Source organism: Phascolarctos cinereus, unplaced genomic scaffold, assembly GCF_003287225.1.
Source record: "Phascolarctos cinereus isolate Bilbo 61053 unplaced genomic scaffold, phaCin_HiC Scaffold_9;HRSCAF=440, whole genome shotgun sequence".
NCBI classification, from domain to species: Eukaryota; Metazoa; Chordata; class Mammalia; order Diprotodontia; family Phascolarctidae; genus Phascolarctos; species Phascolarctos cinereus.
The window spans coordinates 1,918,419-1,940,170 of record NW_027556402.1 but is presented as its reverse complement, the minus strand read 5'-3'; the positions used below and the strand labels follow the sequence as shown (position 1 = coordinate 1,940,170).

Genomic DNA, 21,752 nt, shown 5'->3' with positions numbered 1-21,752 from the left:
TTCCAGGCTTATTGCACACCGCCTTCCACCCAACCGATCTCCTTGCTGTCCCTCACGCACCGCCATGTCCCATCTCTGTGCCTTCATATTGGCTGTGGCCCACTCCTGGGATGCCCTTCCTTTTCACTTCCATCTTTCAGAAACCCTAGTTTTTTTTCCCCCCAAAGGCTCAGCTCAAGAACCACCCTCTACAGGAGGCCTAACCTGCCCTTCCTCCCCCTACCCACCCATCACTCTATATACCTATATGTCTCCCCCTGAGCAGATCTCAGTTCTGTACCTGGTGCTGTGGGTCATCAGAACCTCTGGGCTTCAACTATCCATTTTATGAAAATATACTCAAATCTTCCCAGGGGAATGCTGTTCAAGAAGGGAGAAGCCTCAGGCAAGGAAGTTGGGGTATGTGTGTTTTAGGAGCTCCCGTAATCTTTGAGCTGATTCTCCATCTTCCTTGCCTCGAAGGTCCACAGCTGGATCCCAGCTCAATCCACCTTAGGGCAAAGTTAAGTCAAACTGGCCCAGGGCTGCTCCCTAATCTCCTGGCTCACTGTGATTCCAGCTGGTGTTGCCCTTGGGCACCTGCATGTATGTGTGTGTGTGTGTGTGAGTGTGTGTGTGTGTGTGGCTCATGCCTCCCCAGTTCCATGAAAATCCTTGCACACAAACCCCCACTAGGCTACAGCAACTGGAAGAATTATTTTCATTCTTGTCTCCCAATCCTTAGTGCCTAGCACACAGGAAGAGCCAAATAAATGTTTTTGGATGGACACCAGAGCTGAGCATACAGGGAGGGAACTGCATTTGAGCAGAGTCTGGGGACTACACCCCCCAGAGGTTTAGCCAGAAGTGCTGGAAAGGCAGCATGCAATCCACAAGCTTTTATTAAAAGCTCACTATGTACGGGGCTCGTACCTAGCACAAAGGAAAAGTGAAACCAGCCCCTGGCCTCAGGGAGCTTCCAGGCTGAGGAGGGAAGGGACCTGTCTGAACATTCAGGATAAATAGAGAAGAGGCAGAGGGCCAGCTGAGGGTAGCTGGGGGACCTGGAAAGGCCTCCTGGAGAAGGGGGGCTGAGTCCTGAAGGAAGCCCCAGGGTCAGAGGTTGGAAGGGAGGGCATTCCCCCCCACCCCCATCTCAAGGTCTCCCATTTACTGTGGACCAGCTCCCCTACCTCTGATCTGGAGATGGCAATAATGGGAGCATTCTTGTGAGGCCCTAGTGTGACCTGGAAATGATTCCTTTTGGGAAGGTGCAGCTCTCAGGGTCTCGCCTTTCAGGGATCCAAGCCCTGGCTACTCCAGATAACCGCTTTAAGGATTACTCAACTTTGATCTAACTTTCTTTGATTTAACTCTGCAATTAAGAAGATTTGGTTCAAAGAGTGGCTCCCCCTGCCCCCCTCAGTGTTTTACGCCGATGTGATACTGTTTACACAGATGTGCTTTGAAAGGGTGATTCTGGTGGATTTGGGGGTCCCACCACAAGTCAGGTTCTCCTAACATCTCTCTGCTTTGACCCCCCAAGTTAGGCTCCCAGCATCCTTTCCCAAGGTGAGTTAGGTCTCCCGGGCCTGGGTTTAGCCAGCAACAGGCAGTGGCTGTTGTGTTTTCCATTTCTCTAAGCAAATCACTTGCCTTAGGGGCTCTTTCTGCAACTCGGCTGCAGAGGGGGCAGGGTTTAGGGCTGCCCTGATGAGAAGGTGTAGCCTTACAGGCTGCCAAACACCTGCCAATTAATTAACACCGAACCCCTCCTCCCTGCAAAGAAAGCTGAGAGGGGCAGCCAACCCGTTTGATCTCTCAGGGTTAGGCAGGGACTGAAAAGAAAGGGAGGCCAGATTGAAACTGCAATCTTCCCTCCTTTCCCCAACCAGGGACTCTAACAAATCTTGAGCCATCCCAAGATTTCAACAATGCACGATCTGACTTTGCTGAGATGTCTCAACCTTCCACTCTCAAATTAACAGGGGCCCATCCATTTCCCGGCTCCTCAGAGAACTGAGGAGCCCGTGGGGTTTAGGGCCCGGAACAGTTTGCCTCTCCACCCAAGATTCTGTGAGCTGGAGAAGAAACACCTACACTCAGCCCCCAACAGTGATGATGTCCCTACAGATAGATGAAAAGAACGGACAGGTAGCCTTGTAAGGGGCTTAAGAGCTCGGAAGGCTCTGAATTACTGTTGGCGCTCCCCGTAGGGCTCTTTAGACCTCTCCTGATTCACTTGGGTCTTCTCTACCCCGAAGTACTCATGTGAAGGTGGGTAGCCTTATCCCTTTTGTGCATCTTAGCTGGACTTCCTCAGGGTAGGAAGGAGACAGCTAAACCTAACGAAGGATCCTAGATTTGGAACGGGTTCAGTCAGTAAATAAATATTTATTAAGCTCTTACTATGTGCCAGGCACTGTGCTAAGTAAGCCTCGAGGCAACAGGCAAAAGCAAAGTCCCTGCTCTCAGCAGGCCACAATCTAAGGAGGAGACAATCTAAGGGTGAAATAACATGCAAATAACTATGTACAGACATGCTATAGGTAGGATAAATTGGAAAGAATAAAAAAAAAGCTTAGCGTCCTTTTACAGAGGAGGAGGACACTAAGGTACAGCGAGGCCAAGTTACCCGCCCACGGTCACACAGCCCAGAGCATCTGAGGCAGGCGTCGAACCCAGGTGCTCCTGATTCCAGGTTCAGTGTTCTAAGCCTTTTTGGGTCATCTCCCCTTTTGGCAGTTTGGTGAAAATGACGGGTTCTTTGTCAGACTCTTGCTTTTTAGCGCACAAACTTAGAAGTAATTTCACCTACTCCAGCTTAAGAGCCCTGGCAGTAAAGTATCCCATTCCCAATCCTAGAGACACGGCCCTGTGCCCAGTAGGTTCTTTATCATCTTAGTTTGGACGAATGGATATTGAAAGCCTTCATTTCTCCCCCGGCGCCCCAGTGTTAACTGCAGAGTGTTAGTGCGTCGTTAATTAGAGAGCGCTGAGTCGGACACCCAAATTCCAAAGCCCCTGGAGACATACAAAGCCTCCATCTACCCAGGTGAGATCTGGGTCTCCAACCCACCAGATAAGCATTAAAGTGCACTTTGTGGCAAGACACAAGTCGTCTTTTTGATTGTGCAAAAGAAAAATTCCCCCATATCTAAACGATAAAAGAGAAGGCGGCTTGCTGCACGCACACTGAATTAGGGTTTTAAAATTAGAGAGGAAGTCGGTGCCGCTTTGATTTTTTAGCTCAAGTGTGTCTGGGCAGGTCCCACCCTGAGGACCCGCCCTCCCTCTTTCTCCTCCCACCTCTTTGCACCTGTCCCCGCAACGCTCAGCCCGGGTCCGATTCTCCATCACCTCCTCCTCCTCCCCACCCCGAAGCTCCACTTTTGCCTCTCTGCTCTCGATTGGACTCCCTCCGTCCTGGGAGGTGAGGAGGAACCTACTACCGAGGACCCCTTGAACCCAGAGGGGGGCGCGGAGGTCTCGGGGCGAGAGCAAAGCCTCCCGTTTTGGGAGGTGTGGGGAAGAGGGTGGAGCACTGGGGCCTGTACCCATGGGGAAGGATGAACCGTAGAACGGCAGGGCCGAGAGCAGGGAGGCGCTTGCTCCCCTGGGGCCCCCGGCACTGGGAAAAGGTGGGGGAAGGGCGGGTTTACAATTTCAAACACCCCCCTCCCAGCTGAGGCGTCTGGGGCGGAGGGACTGCTCCCACCAAAGGGCCTCATTAGCATATGTCAAGAGAACCTGCATAAATACCCGGGAAGGCGGCAGGACAAGCTTGCCAGAGTCAGTGGGTGTAGGGAGCTGTGAGAACCTAGTACGCGAGTCCAGTCAGTACGCCCCCGGGCAAGCACAGCGGGGGACCCAGCTGAAGGCTGGGGCAGCACCTGAGGCTCCTCGGCAGGTTCCTCCCTGATGGGCCTCCTCTGTTTGCATCGCCCTTCTTCGTCTCCCTTCTCTGAACTGGGCTCCTAAGTGGCTGCTGGACGCTCAGCACCTTTGGCTCCTCGGGGGCTCGGCCCCGTGGCGTGGGCTGGGCCGTCTCCGCTCTCCCAGTCCGCACCCTCTCGCCCTGCATCCTCCTTGGGGACTGCTACAAGGCTGCCGTCGGCGGCCGCGGCCGGTTCATGGCTCCCGTGGCCGGCGCCCACGCCGCCGTCGGAGGTTTCCTGGGCTCTTGGGAAGGCTTGGCCCAGCCGCCGCTGGGCGCGCCCTTCTCGCTGCCCCCGGTGGGGCAGGGCCCCAGACCGCGGGCGCCCCTGCTGGGACCCCGGGGCAGCCCCGGACCTGGCCTTGGTCCAGCGGTGCCCGCCGACTTCGCTCACCTGCAGGGATTCTTGCGGAGGAGGCAGCTTTACTGCCGGACCGGCTTCCACCTGCAGATACTGCCGGACGGCCGTGTGCGGGGCACCCGGCGGGACCACAGCCTCTTCGGTGAGTGACTGCGACCCCCAAGCCCTGGCCAGCCCAACCCCGAGGCGCCCCCCTCCCGCCTAACTGTTCACTAGCTGTGTGACCCAGAGCAACCCACATGCCCTCGCTGGGCCCCACTTTCTTTAGCTGTAAAGTGTAAAAGTAGAGAGGGAAGCCCGGACACGGAGTCTGCAGCCTTGGGTGTACCCCAGCCGTCCATTCAGGCACTAATGACTGGCCGCTGGTGGGGCCCAGGCGGGGGTGGGAGTAGAGAGGGTGAGGAGGCTCGGACTAGCTAGGCAGCTTCCTCTGCTCTGGTCTCCCAACTCCCACTGCTGCGGCGGGGACCAGCAGGTGGAGGGGAAAGCGGCTGCTTTCCAAACTTTCTTGTAGGCCTAGCCTAGCCCAGATTTTCAGGATTGCTCGTTTGGAAGGAGCCTTAGAAATACCCTCACTTTACAGGTCGGGAAACTGAGGCCCAGCAAAGGTTGTTGCCCAGGCAGCGAGTAACTAGAAATCATGCCTCAGCATTCTGAAGCTTTCCTCCCAAGCCACTCCAGTATAATCACAAAATGCCTTTTCTTGTTCGTGGTATCTGAAAATGGACATTTGAGGAGACTGGCAGGCTGTGTGTGTGTGTGTGTGTGTGTGTGTGTGTGTGTGTGTGTGTGTGTCTACCTGCCTGCCTCACAGCTGCCCTGTTCCTCCGCGCATGCTTTCCGGCCCCCCCCCCCGCAAGAAATTAGTGAGAACCCCAATCTCCATTGCCCCATCCCAGTTTACAAGGTTCTTGGCTTACCACATAAACAGCTTTGGGGAACGGAAAGTAAGTAGGGACTGTTTTTCTCTCCGTCACCGGATGAGAACGCCCCAGTTCAGAGCAGGGATTCTTGGCCTTTTCTCGTCCTCGGTACCTTCGGCAGTCTAGTGAAGCCTATAAGACCCTTTCTCCAACTCATGTTTTTGAATGCATAAAATACACAGGATTACGAGGTAAACCAGTTATATTGGAATCTAATTACCAAAAGCCACTTCCCAGAACACTAGTGCAGAGAAACTTAAGAGACTTAGCCGCTAGTCCCCACAGCTGGGATTCGAACTCCCAGCTTCCTGACTCTGCGGGCTTCCCGGCTGAAGCTTGAAGTAGCAGGGCAATGGGAGAACGAGATGTAGTTGGTTTGGCTGGTGCTCGGTTCCCTTGTTCAGGACGGGGCTTGACGCTGGCTGGAGAGATGCCGGGAGATAAGAAAGACCAGGGGAGAAAGAGCAGAACCTCGCGGAGAAACGCTCCACGTGAGGGAGCCTGCTGGGCCGGGAAGCAAGAGAGAGGTCCGGGTTCCAACAAAACCGTCCCCCTGTGCTCCCCTGAAACATGAGCAGAGCACTTTCCTATGAGGTAGGAAGTGCACAGAGGCTCAGGGGATCAGCCACCTGCCCCGGGGTCACACAGCTCTCGAGGGTCTTAGTCCAGATTTAAAACGAGGGCTCTGGATTCCTGAGCCAGGATACAGAACACTGAACCTGAAGTCGGGAAGGCCTGAGTTCAAATGCTGCTCCAGACACTTAACCTGTTTGTTTCCTCATTTCAGGACCACGGTGATAATAGTAGCACCTGCCTCCCGAAGTTGTTGGTGAGAACCAACCGCAGTAATGTTTGAGAAGTCCTTGTAAATACGCTCTCTTGTCACACCTCCTAGGAGCTGCCTGTGGCGCTTTGGGCAAACTCCTTCATTCCCTTGCCTCCAGTTTCCCCATACACCAAACGAGGGGTGGTGAGTCGGCCTCTGGCTCTAATGTTGTCCGAGCCGCCCTGGGACGGAGGATTTGCTGGGTAGCGCCTCGGGCAAATTGGCTGCGATTTCTCTCCAGGTGGTTGTCTGGGGTATCAGTACTGATTGCCCCGAGACCTCCGAAGTCCTCCACCGAGCTAAACTTGGTGTGATCTTTTCTTAACTCAGTGTATCCCATATTATCGCACTTCTGTATTGCTGACTGTCGAACTGGTTGGGCACTCTAATTCCAGAGACTTAGAGAAGACACCCGAGTTTCTCACTTTGGCCTCTGATCCCCCACTCTTGTTTTCCTTCAGGGCTTGAGGTCATGGCCAGCGTGGGCCCATTTGGAAAATGCCTCTGAGTTAGAGGAAGCTTAGCTGAGTGAGAGTGGATGTCCTGGGCACTACCCCCAGGACTTCTGGGCTCTGTTTGGAGCCCAGGAAGCTTGAGGACCACTGACTGCCTCCAGTTGAGGGAAGTCTTCCGCGTGGCCGGGGGTGAGAACAGCCCCAAGTTTTCTGTTCTAGTAAAATCATCTAATTTCAGGGTCTGGTAAAAGGCCATTCTTGTCTCCTTCTGCCACATGTATTGTACATGGGATCGGTTTAACTCGGTCTGGCCGCTTTGGGGGTCCACCTTTTTATCCTACTCACAGTAAACTCTCAATAAACACTTGATTAAATTCCTGAGCAAGGATTGATGTTCATTCCACCGAGAATGGATGCTGCCTAGTGGGATTGCAAGCTTCCCAGAACTTCAGTCTTCTTCCAGCCTCTCCTCCAAAACATTTAGGCTTAGGGGTTAATTGATGTTTAAATGATTTGACTCTGGTGGTAGCGAGTCAATTCCTGGCCCAGAGCTCGACACAGGTAGTGGGAGAATGTACTGAAGCGAGTGGAAGGAGGGAGAGTGCTTCCTTCTTCCTTCCTCCCTGCCGCCCCGCCCCCAACCCTCAAGAGCATGCTAGTGGCCTAGAGAATGACTGCCTTCTACCTGGCCGGCAGAGAATGCCTGGGCTGGGGGAGGGGGTGAGGAAGCTGTCCTGTCAGACCGCCCCTTACCCATATCCCTCGCCTTCTCCAGCCATTTGATACAGATTCATGTCGTTCAGAACACATTTCCCAAACATTCCAGGGATGACTTCTTGAAATTGTAAAATAACAGTTTGTACAGTTTTGGAGGCACTAAGGGGAATGCTTAATTGCTACCTTTGGTGGCAATTTGGCACCACTTTAAGGAAAAAAATGTTTTTGGAGTTGAGCATGACTTCATTTCAAAAACACCCCTCCAAAACACAGGTAGCAAAGTCCCTTGGATGCCCTGAAGGTAAAATGTTTGCAGACTTGAGAAAGGGAGCTCTCTTTCAAGCTTAAACCCTGAATTAGAGCTGTTCTGGGAAGTGTTGGATTTCCTAGAACAGATCACGGCGGAATCATTCGTTGGAGTAAAAGCAGAGCTGCAGAGCAAAACCGAGGCCTCTTTGGGTTCTTTTGCCTTTCTTTTCTGGGTTCTCACTCACTTTGCTGATTTGTGCCCCAGGGGTTGATACACTTGTTTTTGATGAGTTTAAAGAAGGCTGATACTAGAATGACCATATTCTGCTGCCTTGGTTCATGGGGCAGTGGGTGTCAGGACATCCCACTACGTGGAATTTTGCTTACCTCTAGGAAGTTTTTCCACAGCCTCTTTTTGTAAAGGACTTAGCTGAGTTGTTGCCTTGCATCATTAATTTAAAAAAGCCTTGTCAAATCTCATTTAGAAATCAACTGATTACAAATCTGTGGAGTGTCCTCTTTCTTCAGGGAGGAAAACGGAGCAGCTTTCGAACAGTGAAGCTCGAATCCTGAGAGGGAGTGGATGGGCATAGTAAGCCCCCATCCACCACTGCCTGCCTCCCCCAGAGCAAAAGGGACATGATTTCTTCCCGATCATGTGCAAAATTTTGTCTTTACTTCACTTTGCTAGAGTGTAGGGGGCAGGAACAGGCCTTCTCTGACCTAAATATAGACACACTTGATCATCCTCTCTTCTTTTTGCCTGGATGTGTAAGTCAGAATCTGGGAGCTGTAGGCTGTCACATGTGCAGAAGGGACCTATATGGGCACCGGGACATTGCTCACCATTTTCAATTGGGGAAAATCTAGATGAATCTCAGTCTCCCACCCCAACACCAGCAGTTCAGTTACCAACTGATCTTGCAAATGTCCAGTTCATAAAACTCAAGAATTGGAATTGTGACGGGGACCTAGGAGTTAGCTGGTATGGTCAGATGAGGACTCCATCAATAGAGTTTGGTACCTTCTCTGCCACCTTGACCCTTGGAGTCACCTGGGGTCACCTAGGGGAAATGAACTGCCCATGTGTCCGGTGTGGGATTGAGCCCAGGTCTTCCTGACTCCAAGGCTATCTTCCCACACCACTATGAGTTTACCAGAGGAGATTTGTTTATTTCCAGGTACCCAAAGACAAACAGAGCCTGAGCCTGTGTTTGTCAGCCCCCTCCCCCCGCCCCACTATGGATCCTCCTCCAGCTCTGGGCAGCTTCTACAAGGGAACCCTTCCCGAATACCAAAAGCTCTAGAAACCTGGGTCCAGCCCTGGAGGGCACTAGGGAATACTTCAGAGTTTTGATGTCTGGGCAGGAGACACAGGTTCTCCCTGAGTTAGGTGAGGATGTCTCCCTGTAACTGAAACCTGGTCTGGCCTCTGAAAAATTCACCTGGAAATCAGAAGAATTGCTCTGACCCCATATCCAAGGCCTTCTCCAGGGCATTCAGTAGGTGCTTAATAAATGCTTGCTGATTGATCTGTCAGATTCCAAAGTGTGATGGCCTCCCTGCTGGCTGGGTGAGTGGGGGCTCCCCTCCCCCCCACCACCTGAGACAGGTTTCCTACCGGACAAAGCTTTTCCCAGATCAGTTGGTGTTGTAGGAAGTAATTAAGGGTAATTTCCTCCCAGTTGCAATGGAGAGGAAGAGAACAATAATTTAAGTGCCTACTATGTGCCAGGCACTGTTAAGTGCTTTACAACTATCTCTTCAATCAATCAGCATTATTTAAATTTCCCAGAATTCCCTAGGCATTCGTGTTGTGGGGGGTGAGGAAGGTCAATCCTCATTTCCTAGTAAACCTATGTAAGTCTAGCCCAGTTGAGAACAGAGGGGTTTTGTATTTTTCCCCTTCCTCTTAGTTTCCAAGTAAAATGAGGATTCTGGGATGAGTTTATTTAGGCACTTTCTTTGGAAGAATAACAATCAGCATTGATGTGATACTTTAAAATGCTTTATGAATCTCCTTTGACTCTCATAATTACCCTGGGGGGTAGGGGCTATTATTATTCCCATTTTACAGATGAGGAAACTAAGGCAGGCAGAGGTTAAATGACTGGTCCAGGATCATCATGTTTGACGCTGGATTTGAACTCTGCTCTTCTGACTTCAAGTCCAGCACCCTTGTTATTGTGCTATCTAGCTGCCTAGCAAAGATATTCTTTAAAACCTAGAAAACTGATTCTACTAACTGTCTTTAGGACATTTCCTAGCTTTTATAAGGCAGGAGATTTTAAACAGTAATTCAAAGAATTGTTACATATCAGGTGTGGAGCCATTGTGTTGGAGATGATATTCATTCCACCCCCAAGACTGTATATGTTTTTAAAGCTGTCTGGGATGAAATATTCCAAGCATATCCATCTGAGCCAAGTTTTGGCCAATGTTGGTACTTCTAAGAGGAGTTTAATGCTTGTTAACTTTTATTTGATTGCCTATTGCCCTCCCCCCCCCCAACTCCTCCTCTTTAATTAGACATTGCTTTGGTCCATCTTTGCCTTCTCCGGGCAGGAGCATTGATTCTTCCCAGCTGCTAGAAGGTCATTTAGGTTATGAGCATTTCACAGCCTGACCCTGGGATGGCTTGAAAGAATTCTGTGCTTCCATGGAACATCTAAAGTTCTTAGCAGAGAGTGTCTTGAATGCTGGAGAAGATAAAGCTCATTAAGCATCCATGCCCATCGCTCTGTACATGTCCTTGGGCTCTGAAAGCCAGAGGTTGAAAATGGTCTGAACCTCTGTGCTTTGGAAGTCTGCACAGTGAACCAAGAAGTGAGTTTGGGAGGTGAGCTGGGCAAAAGCACAAATCTCCCTCCTCCTGTTCTGGGTCTGATTGGAGGGGAGGCAGCCCCGGGCACTGAGAATTTAAATGGAGGCTTTGGCAGTGCTGCTGGGTCCGGATGGAAGAACTGTAGGCAGTGGCCCCAAGGACATAGGGTGAAGACAAGGGGGCTCTTACAAAGCCTGTTGTTCACGGTAGCAACCACCTCTGTCACTGCTTATACCCCACACTGATCAGAGGAGATGGAGCATAGAGGGGCCTTAGATGTCATCTTACCCAGTTTTCATCTTAAAGCTGAGGAAACTGAAGCCTTGAATAGGGAGCAACATGCTCCAGTATAGTAAGTGAGGAAGCAAAATCACTAGATTTGGAGCTGAGGGACCTGGGTTCAAATTTCAGCTTTCCTGCTTACTGCCTATGTGACCTTGGGCATGTCTACGGGCCTCAGTTTCCTCAGATGTAAAATGAGGGATTGGCCTAGATCAAAGAGGTTCTCCAGCTTCTTTTGTGCCATTAACCCATTTGGCTGTCTGCCTGTGGACCCCTCCTCAAAATAGAATTTTAAAATTCATAAATAAAATATATAGGATTACAAAGAAACACATTATATTGAAATGCAATAATCAAAATTAAGTTAATAGAGTTCAAGTTAAGAATCTCTGCCCTAGAGTCTTCTTGTGATGGCTTGATGTAAGAAAATGCCAAGATAGGTTTACTAAACTATTCAGATGGGGATGATGTGACTGGCTTGTGTAAGGAGGTGAGAGGAGGGAGGGGAGGGATCAAGGATGGCTGGGATAGCATGGGGGGGCTTTGCCAGAAAAATGTGCTCTAGCAAGGACACAATAAATAAACAGATATCTTTACTTTGTTGTCAATGTAGGGATCCTGGAATTCATCAGTGTGGCTGTAGGACTGGTCAGCATCAGAGGGGTGGACACTGGCCTCTACCTCGGAATGAATGACAAAGGGGAACTCTATGGATCTGTGAGTATGGCTTGTCCCTTTGAAGGGGGTGTGTGGGTGGGTATGTGGGCACATAAAGCTTCAAACATTCATCCTCACTGTACAATCATACTGTAACATCGAGATGCTTGCACTCTCTCGCTGGCCAGCACCCAGAGGGAAAGCCTATGGGGTTCTGGGTGAATTCCCTGCAGAGGTCTGGTGGGAAGATATAGCCAACAAATCACATGAGATGGGGAGCTTGGTGGGGGGAGGGGCTCTCACTTGGATGACTCCTACCTGGGAACCATTGAAGTTCGGGGCCCTGAACTGCACTTCCCCGAATGAGGTGATAGCCTGGGGCTGTGACTGCTTATCTCTCTGGTGGCTAGCCTCACCCCTTGTCATCACCTTCCACCAGATCCCAGAGAAGTTTGAGGGGGGCTTTCTTTGTGTTCTTTCCCTCAACCCTGCTGGAGGGATTCCTCTGTTTCTCTAATGAGTCCTAGACTGTACATTTTGAGAACTTTGCTATGTAATGAAATGCAATGAATTCGAGTCCACATTTAACTCAGGTTAAAAGGAGCCCAATGACAGCTGCTTAATTCTCAAGGGTGGGCTGAAGGAATCCCTTTTGAGAGCAGGATTCTAATAACAGTCTGACTTTCTTTTTCAATTGTTTAGTATTTTATTTTCCCCTAATTACATCAAAACACTTTTTAACATTCTTTTTAAAAACTTTGAGTTCCAAGTTCTCTCCCTTCCTTCCCCCCTTTGAGAAGGCGAGAAATTCAATATAGGCTATACATGTGTAGTCATGCAAAACACTTCCATATTAGTCATGTTGTGAAAGAAAACAAAAACTAAAAAAAAAAACCCTCAAGAAAAATAAAGTGAAAAAAGTTGGGACAAGAAGCAAAGATGAGGAGGGGAGAGGGTCCAGCCATAAGGCACAGCCTGAGCAAAGACACGGAGGCTGGAGCCTCCATGCAGGGTGTGATCCGGGAATAGCTAGGAAAGGTGGATAAATGAATGAGAAAACACTTATTAAATGCCTTTACCATATGCCAGGCTCTGTGCTAAGCATTGGAAGTGAAACAGTTCTTGCCCCCAAGGACCTTGTCTCTCCTTACTAGAATGTAACAGAAATGGTGGCCAGGAAGGGAGTGTTTTTGGAGGGAGTCACAAGGATTGTGAGTGGACCAACAGGGCAGTCCAGTGCCACACCTTTTGCAGAAGCAATGAAACTTCTGATTTCAGTATTCAGAGCAAGAGGCAGAAAGAGGAAGTGAGGCAGGGTTACCAGGACTAGGGGGAAAATGAGGACACTCGGCTTCAGGGATTGCACAGCTGAGTGGCTTCTCTCTTCCCTGGTGTGGTCTGGTTTGGAGGGTGGAACAGCAGGAGGGTAGAAAATGGATGGGCCATTGATAATGATGATGATGATGATGGTGATGGTGACGCCTGGCATGGACTCAGGGAATTCAGAGTAGACATTTAAGACATGCCGATGGAAGCCAGCTTGTGGACCAAGGGCCTCAAAAAGATTTTTGACCTTGGTAAGCAATACAAAGCCATAAACAAGAAACTGTAATAAGAAATCCTCTTCTCTCAGCTGACCTTTAATTTTCATTTTTCAGGAGAAATTGACCTCTGAATGTGTCTTCAGGGAGCAGTTCGAAGAGAACTGGTACAACACGTATTCATCCCACATTCACAAACATGGGGACTCGGGCCGCAGGTTCTTTGTGGCCCTCAACAAAGATGGCACCCCGCGTGATGGGTCTCGGTCCAGGCGTCACCAGAAGTTCACACACTTTTTGCCCCGGCCAGTGGACCCAGAGAGGGTGCCTGAGCTCTATAGGGATGTGCTGCTGTACAGCTGAGCAGGGGCCATGGCCTCATGGGACATCCCTCTCTTCAGCTGTCTCAGTGGCCTAGGATCCCTCGCCCCAACCCTGGCTTAGAGAGTCTGGGTGGGGAAGGATGGTCAAATGAGGATCTTTTGTTCTTTTGTTTTCATTTTTCCCTTACCCAAATTTGGCCTACTCTGTAGCTGTGGATTTAATCTCCATTCTGGGCTGTTAAATGTTAGTTAACTGACTATTGACTAAGGTTGAAACCTGACTGACTCTGCTTCCTTGTGGGTGCCTAATCTTCCTGGATCATGTTTACCTTGAGAGCAGGATGAGAAGTCATGACTTTTGATTCTGCAGAACAGAGCACTGAAAAACAGGTGGCAATGACTTGCCACAAATCTCATTCTTTGACACCCGAGTATGGCATTGGACTTGGACTCCTGAGAGCAGTGGATGGACCGGCTCTCCAACCAGGCCGCCAACCTGGAAAAGGATCTTGTTTGGTTTTGGATGGACTATTTATACATTTTCAAATTGCTTATATTTATTTTATATATTTATTTATTAAAGAATTTATTTTTTACTGGGATATGAAGACAATGCAAAAGAAAATGCAGGAACTAGATGTCCATTGACTGAGACCATACTGTGGAGTTGTGGACTCCAAGGCTTCGGAGTCTTGGATTGTAATGCTGGTGCCCTGTACAACCCATCAAAAATCGCATCATGTCTTGAATTTCATTTTTGAAAAATAAAAATATAGATTAGGTTATATTTTTATGCACATGCAGTTGCCTTATTGCTACATTGTTTTGAAAATTTTGGCTCCATGGTACCCAGAATGCCTTACCGATTTGTATTGAACTCAGTGCACATTTGAAAGGGAATTAAAATGTTCGTCCATTTTATTTCCTTTCTCTTTCCATTTTTACATATAAAGTGTGTTCATAACAGTGTGAAACACTATGAATCTTGGAAGCAGTTGACTTCTGAGGTTATCAAACATTTCAGTTTAGGGAGTTCATGATGGTGGCCATCCCTATGTTTATGGTACATGCACTTTCCCTCCAGCATTGCTAAGAGGTAGACATTGCAGTGTCCCCATTTTCCATGAGCAGAAGTGAATCCTGAGAGCTGGGCTGGCTCTCGTGCCATCACCTAACTAGTAAGCTGAAGGTGAGCAGAATTTTGCGTTCTATAGCCAGCATTTTCCCTACTGGGCAGCTAGGTGGCGCTAGACCCCAGCTGCCCTAAGTGGATGCTGTCTGTTTTACCAGTCTTTGTGGCTGCATACACCAAAGAAATTACAATACCTACTGTACATTTTGGAGTTGAAAGATCTAGGTTTAAGACCTGGCTTTGCCACTGAAAACCTGTGTGACCTTAAGTCATTTTCTTCTCTGAGGGATTTGGTTTAGGCTACCTCAGAAGTCCCTTCCAAGGCTGAGACACTTCTAAATCGATGGTCTTCATAGCACTGTGGCTTACTAATGAAATCCAGTCCCTAGGGCCAGTGTAATGGCCTCCTGTTTCCTTTTTTCTTTTCTTTTTTTAGTTTATTTTGTTTATCAACAATCACTTCCATATAATTTTGACCTTAAAAATTTTTCCCCCTCCCTCCCCACCACCCTCCCCAAGATGGCACACAATCTGATATAGGCTATACATATACATTCCTAGTAAACATATTTTCACATTAGTGATGTTGTAAGTAAGAATTAAAACCAATAGGAGGAACCACCAGGAAGAGGAAACAAAATTCAACAGAAGAAAAAAAATAGCAAATAGTATGCCTCGATCTGCATTCAGACTCCATTGTTCTTTCTCTGGATATGGATAGCATTTTCCATCCTGAGGCCTCTGGAGATGTCTTAGATCCTTGCATTACTGGGAAGGGTTAAGTTGATCAATAGTAGTCATCTTGCAATGTGGATGTTATTGTATACAATGATCTCCTGGTTCTGCTCACTTCACTCAGCATCAGACCATCTTTCCAGGTTTTTCTGAAGTCAGCCTGTTCATCATTTCTTATACCACAATAGTATTCCATTACATTCATATATCACAACTGTTTAGCTATTCCTCTCAATTTCCAATTCTTTGCCACCACAAAAAAGCTGCTATAAATATTTTTGTATATGTGGGTCCTTTTCCCATTTGTATGATCTCTTTGGGATAGGGCCTTAGAAGTGCTATTGCTGGGTCAAAGTGTCTGCACATTTTTATAGCCCTTTGGGCATAGTTCCAAATTGCTCTCCAAAATGGTTGGATCATTTCACAACTCCACCAACAATGCATTAGTGTTCCAGTTTTCCCACATCTTCTCCAATATTTATCATTTTCTTGTTTTGTCATCTTGGGCAGTCTGATAGGTGTGATATGGTACCTCAGAGTTCCTTTTGATTTGCATTTCTCTAATCAATAATGATTTAGAGCATTTTTTCACATGACTATAGTTGACTTTAATTTCTTCATCTGAGAACTGCCTGCTCATATCCTTTGACCATTTGGGGAATGACTTGTATTCTTATAAATTTGACTTAATTCTGTATATATTTTAGAAATGAGGCCCTTATCAGACAGACCAGTTGTAAAAATTCTTTTCCAATTTTCTACTTTTCTTCTAATCTTGGTTGCATTGGCTTTGTTTGTGTGAAAACTTTTCAATTTAATGTAATCAAAGTTATCCATTTTGCTTTTCATAATGTTCTCTATCTCCTGTTTGGTCATGAATTCCTCTGTTCTCCATAAATCTGACAGGTAAACTATTCCTTGCTCTCCCAGTTTGCAGCCTTTATATCTGCATCGTGAACCCATTTTGACTATTTTGGTATATGGTATGAGATTTTGTTCTGTGCCTAGTTTCTGCCATACTCTTTTCCAGTTTTTCCAGCAGTTTTTTTCAAAGAGTGGGTTCTTGTCCCAGAAGCTGGGGTCTTTGGGTTTATCAAATAATAGATTACTATAGTCGTTAACTACTGTGTCCTGCATACTTAACCTATTCCACTGATCCACCACTATATTTCTAAGCCAGTACCAAGCAGTTTTGATGATTGCTGCTTTGTGATATAATTCAAGCACCTTTAAACAAAGTACTTGCCAAAGACCCATTGATACATGAATTAAATTTGAAGTCAGTCAAACATTTATTAGGCACCTACTATGTGCCAGGCACTGTTCTAGGTACTGGAGCTACAAAAAGAGGCAAAAGGCAGTCCCTGCTTCAAGGAGCTCAGGAACTCAGGGGAGGGGTTCACGAAAAAAGTCCAAGATTATGAACTATAGATTCATTTGAACTATAGCCTAAGCAAGATGTTGGTTCTCCTTGACTTGTGAAGTGCATCTTGCTTTCTTCAAAGTCTGGCTCAGAGCTTCCCCTTTTCATCTCTCCTGTCCTCATCTGTGTGCTGCCCCCACAGTACCTTTTATTTTCTTTGTATATAATATCTATTGATTGACTTGTGTATGTACTGTTTCCCTGATAGATTGTAAGCTCCTGGAGGGCAGGAACAGAATGATTTCATTTTTGAGCTTGAATCCTTAGCACCTAGCATAGTACCTGACAGTACACTGTAAGTTTATTGATTTTCACAATGACCCTGGGAGACAGGCATTACTGTCCTCATTTTGTGGGTGAGGAAAGTAGCCTCAACTGAAGGGAGATCTATAGTGTAATAATAATGACTCACACTTATACAACACCTACTATGTGCTGGGCACTGTGCTAAGCATTTACATTATCTCACTGGATCCACACAACCACCCTGGGAGGTTGATGCTGTCATGACCCCCATTTTATAGATGAGGAAACTGAGGCAGACAGAAGGGAAGTGACTTGCCCAGGGCAACACAGCTAGTAATTACCAGAGGCAAGATTTGTCTCCTAGCCTCCTGCTAACTGGTCTGTCTAGTTTTAGGCTCTCTTCTCTCCAGTTTATTCTCTTGCCAGATTAATCTCTCTAAAGCATCACTTAGATTAGGTCACACCTGGTTTGCAATCATGAATAGCTCCCATTGCCTGTGGAACGAAATCCATAATACTAATAAAGGTGCCAACGACTATGGCCCCTCATACTTCTAGAGTTCTTCAAGGTGCACAAAGCTCTTTCTTCACAACCACTCAGTGCTAAAGGAAGCTCCAATTTCATTGCCACTTTATAGGTGAAGAGAGATGAACTCCAAGAGGTGAGGTGACTCATCTTGCAGGTGGTTACCAGCAGCTCCACGACTCAAACCCAGACCCCCCAACTCCCCATTTTGTACAATCTGAGCCCAACATGTCCTTCTACTCTTCTTTTCCCCTCACCACCCCCCTCCCATGTGCCCCTTACTTCAAGACTGTCAGGCTGGTGTCTGAGGAGGCAATATACTAAGTCTGTACTTCTGTTGATCTACATCCCAAAGACTGGGAGGTTAGCCTTCTGGAGAAGGAGGGGATGATAAGAACTGAGGTCAGAGGCAAGCTGAGGGTCTGTGCATGTGTCTGAGGTCTCCAGTTCTTGAAGGTTGAGAATGATATCTAAGTTATGATGAATTAATTATATTTATATATTAAGAACATAATTATAAATTATATTTGTATCATATAATTATATTTATGTTACTTATATATTAATGTATTAATATAATAATTATTAAATGCAAACTTCTTCCTGTCCTTCCTCCTCCCCCTCCTCCTTCCCTTCTCCTGCCCTCTTCCTTCCCTCTTCCTCCTTTTCTTCCTCCTCCTCCTTTTTCTCTTCCTTCTCCTTCTCCTCCTTCTCTTCCTTTTTCTCCTCCTTCTCTGCCCCCCCCTTCTCTTCTCTTTCTTCTTCCTTCCCTTCTCCTTTCCTCTTCTTCCTCCTTTTCTTCCCCCCTCCTCCCCCTCCTCTTCCCTTTCCTCCTCCTCCTCCTTCTAGGTGTGCCCTGGGTACTTTCAGTGTTGTCTTCATTCACATAATCATAATAACAATTCTTTTGGTTCTTCTTGCTCCTCTCCGCATCAGCTCATCTAAGTCTCCCATGTTTCTCTGAATCCTTTGTGTCCACCATGCCTTCTGTACTTGACTTTGCTGTCAGCGGGTCGAGGCTGGGAGCTTCACAGTATCCCTTACTCCAAGTGTTTTCCTGCCCAGTGCTGGTTGGCTTGGTGGCTCAGTGTTGGGAGTCAGGCTGAAGGTTAAAACATTTTCAGTCAGAGAAACAAATGAATGATTCTCTTAGCCTGAGCACTTGGCTTCATTCCATAAGTATGCTTAGCTCAGCCTTACATGCCTATCCATTAATTTCCGTGGTCTTCCTTTGCTATCATCCTTGACAACCTGAGAAATATGAGTTGAAAGGATCTCCCATTTTGTTATTTCATTCACTCAGCCTTCTTACTCTAAAGATACCTGCACTGTCAGACCCATTCTCAGGATTGGTAAATCCCTAGCCTAAACATTTCATAAAGGACCCTGCTGGGCTTCCTTCACTTGCAGCTTGACTCAGGTTTTCACTTCCTCACCATTGACTTTTCCCCATGGGGTACTGACTCCTTGCTCTGCTACTCCCCTCTGCTTCCCAGCTCCCCTTTGTATATTGTCTTCACCCATTAGAACATAAGTAAGCTTCTTGAGGATAGGAATGGTGTCATGTGCTTGTATTTGTATAGTGCCTGGCACATGGTAAGCACCTAATAAATGCTCTATTTAATATGATGGATCATGTCAATTTCCTTATGTTGATCAACCCTTTTATTCCTGTTATTAATCCAACTTACTTATAATGAATTTAAAAATACATTTCTGTAATCTTTTGCTAAGATTTGAACATTTTGATTTAATATTCCTGAGGAGTACTTAGGCATGGCTTTCCAAAGTCCATCTGTGTGCCCTGGCCACCAGCTACCTCTGTCAGTGGCTGGACATGAAGAATCAATTCTTTAGAGCGCGGGTCCTTCATCTTTTGGTGTTCTGGACTCCTTTGGGAACAATCCTGGTGAAACTTATGAACTCCTCCTGAGAATCATGCTTTTCAAAGCATACATTAAAACACAGAGGATTAAGAGGGAAATGGACGACATATATTGAAATGCAGGCATCCTACTAGTTTCAAGCATGTTCATGGCTCCCAGGTCCAAACTCTTGCCTTGGGGCATGTGACCCACATATGGGATTCAGTTTTGAAGCCCTTACTGACTCTTCCAAGCTGCTAGGGATTGGTGGAGATGAAAAGATAAGGGACATAGTTCTTGCTGCCATGCCTACCAGGTGAGGATGTTTGGTGGGAGGAGGGATGGGAATGAACATTTCAGGAAACAAGCAGGAAACCAGTGGAAAGGAGTGTGGTCCTAGCATAATAATTCTAGAGATTAAAGAGGATAGCAGGTAAGTCAGTCCATAGGCCCAAATCATGTACGCATAAATACATGGGTACATGCATATACATATGCCTACATACATGTAAATACATATAGTTACCAATTATATTAGGATATAATTAGTAGTTCTTTGTTTGATTAGCATCTCTATTGGATAACTGGCAGAAATTTTTATATCATGTTTTTTTCTTTGAAAATCACCAGTTTCACCATGGCAGTCAATTGCAACAGCAAGTAATAATATTGCTAAGAAAGATGCAAAGGTATGTAATGGTGCTGGTCTCCTTCCAGACTTCTGGGCCCTGGTCATTTGTGCCAGATTCCCCTTCCTACTCCTATCTCCTCTCTGGACTTTTCTCTTTGTCTCCAATCCCAGTTGTTATATGGACTTCCTGGCTAACCTTAGACAAATCCCTTTGCCTGTCTGGGCCTCAGTTTCCTCCCCAGACTGGCCAGTTTCTGAGGCCCCTTTCAGATCTAAATGTAGTCTACTGTTAAATGCCTTCAGGATATATGAGGTGCTGGGGAACAGAGATGAAGCCCATTCTGGAAAGAGAAGCTAGAACCAGGTGATGAATGGCGTCTGAAGAGGCAGCTGTAAGCTTGGTTTTCCAGAGTGGCACACAGGTATCAGGGGATGAATGGGGGTCATGGAATCTTGCCTCATCTCTCAGTGAAAATGCTGGCCTTTCTATGATTTCAGCTCCCCCTACTCGTTTCTCCTGGGCATAAAGGGGCCTATTTCCTCAGACATCAGGAGAGCTGCCTCCCATATTGCTGTTCCTTCCCATTCCCTGCCCAATAAACAGACCAGGGAAGCTCAGTGAGGGGTGGCTATGGGCATTCTCGGACATTTTTTCTCACGTAGCAATTGTGACTGTTAGTTCTGCTCTTGCCTGCTGCCAATGCCACACCACAGAAGAGGGTGAGCGTGAGGGATGGCCCATAAACCTAGGCTGCACCAGGTGATCCTTCTGAACAGAGAGCTGAGACTCTAGAAGGGTTGGGATCAGATCCTCTCTGAGGCTTTGGGGAGTGAGCATGGCTTCAGATGTAGACGGAAGAGTTCGATCAGATCAGGTGCCCACCATGACAGGCTGAGGGTGTAGAATCATAGGATTTTAGATTAGGGCTAGAAGGCACCTTAGCTCCCCCCACACCTTCTTAGATGAGATAACTGAGGCCCAGAGAAGCAGCAGATGAGGAGCCTACGGTTACACAGGCAGGAAACAACAGAAATGGAATTCAAATCAAGGCTCTCTGGCTTTCCAACTCCCACACCCTTTCTGCTGTGTCACACAAAGCTGGAAATGACTTGGAGATCATTTACTCTATGTCTCTAATTTTACAGATGGGAGAAACTGAGACCCACAGAGGCAAAAGGATTTTCCCAAAGTCCCAAAGCTAGTAAGGCTTAGGATCATGGGCTTTCAAGGTAAAAGGGATCTTCCATGTGGACTTGAAGGGTCTCCTTTTACAGGAGAGGAAACTGAGACTCAGAAAGAGGGATCAGCCTACTTAAGGTCACGACGCTAGGAATATAAAGGACGGCGTTTGATCCTCGTCCATCTGACGCCACAACTGGCACTCTTCCCAGAGGACTTTGCTTCTAAGAGGTGAGAGACATGAGCAAACAATGTCAGATGTTCACTTTTCTGAGACAAGAAATAGTAGAATGCTGTCTCTCTGGTATTGCCATTTCCTGGAGAAAGAAAGACTGAGTTCAGACCCTGGGGTTCTTGGCATGTTGGGGCAGCACACTCTTGCCCCTTTGGTTTCAGCAAATATTTTGAATTTTAATGGAAAATGTGAATGTAAGGATGAGGATACGAGGCTTCTACCAAAATCCTGGGAGAAGAGAAAGCAGTTAGTTTCAACAGTCTGACTTAGGCTCCTAGCTAGTTTAGAGCTGAAAGGCAGGGTACTCCCAGTTCACCTAGCCAACCCCCACCTGTCACAGACAGGGAGACCCTTTGATCCGTTTGACAGATATCCAGCTGTCCATGAAGCATTCTGTTGTTTGGATGAGATGGGTGAGTGCCGCCAACCCCATGCTTTCTTTTGGCTCCCTGAGGATGCTGGCCAGCCACCATGAAATTAGCGGGGTTTGATCTTGGCACAAGGTGCTCATCTGAGACTTGAAAGAAGTAGTTAGGAAAATCCACGTGCTGAAACATTTAAGATATGCTTTGTGGTCTCCTTTTGTGTGATTGTCAGCCAGGATGCATCCCGAGGAAGCGAGCCTGCCAATTCCCTGCCACAGATAGAGAATTTATGGATACTAGGGGGATTTCCTATTTGAGATCTGAAGGGAAGCATTTCTCC

At 47.3% G+C, this 21,752-nt stretch overlaps 1 protein-coding gene across 1 annotated transcript; it reads left to right on the top strand.

Annotated features, from left to right (window-relative positions):
- The first annotated feature begins 3,304 nt into the window (after positions 1 to 3,304).
- FGF20 (fibroblast growth factor 20) lies at positions 3,305 to 13,872 on the top strand. The gene is made up of 3 exons (XM_020976768.2): positions 3,305 to 4,419; positions 11,167 to 11,270; positions 12,869 to 13,872. The coding sequence occupies exons 1-3, from the start codon at positions 4,113 to 4,115 to the stop codon at positions 13,112 to 13,114; spliced, it is 657 nt and encodes a 218-aa protein (XP_020832427.1). The 5' UTR covers positions 3,305 to 4,112; the 3' UTR covers positions 13,115 to 13,872.
- The last annotated feature ends 7,880 nt before the right edge of the window (positions 13,873 to 21,752 follow it).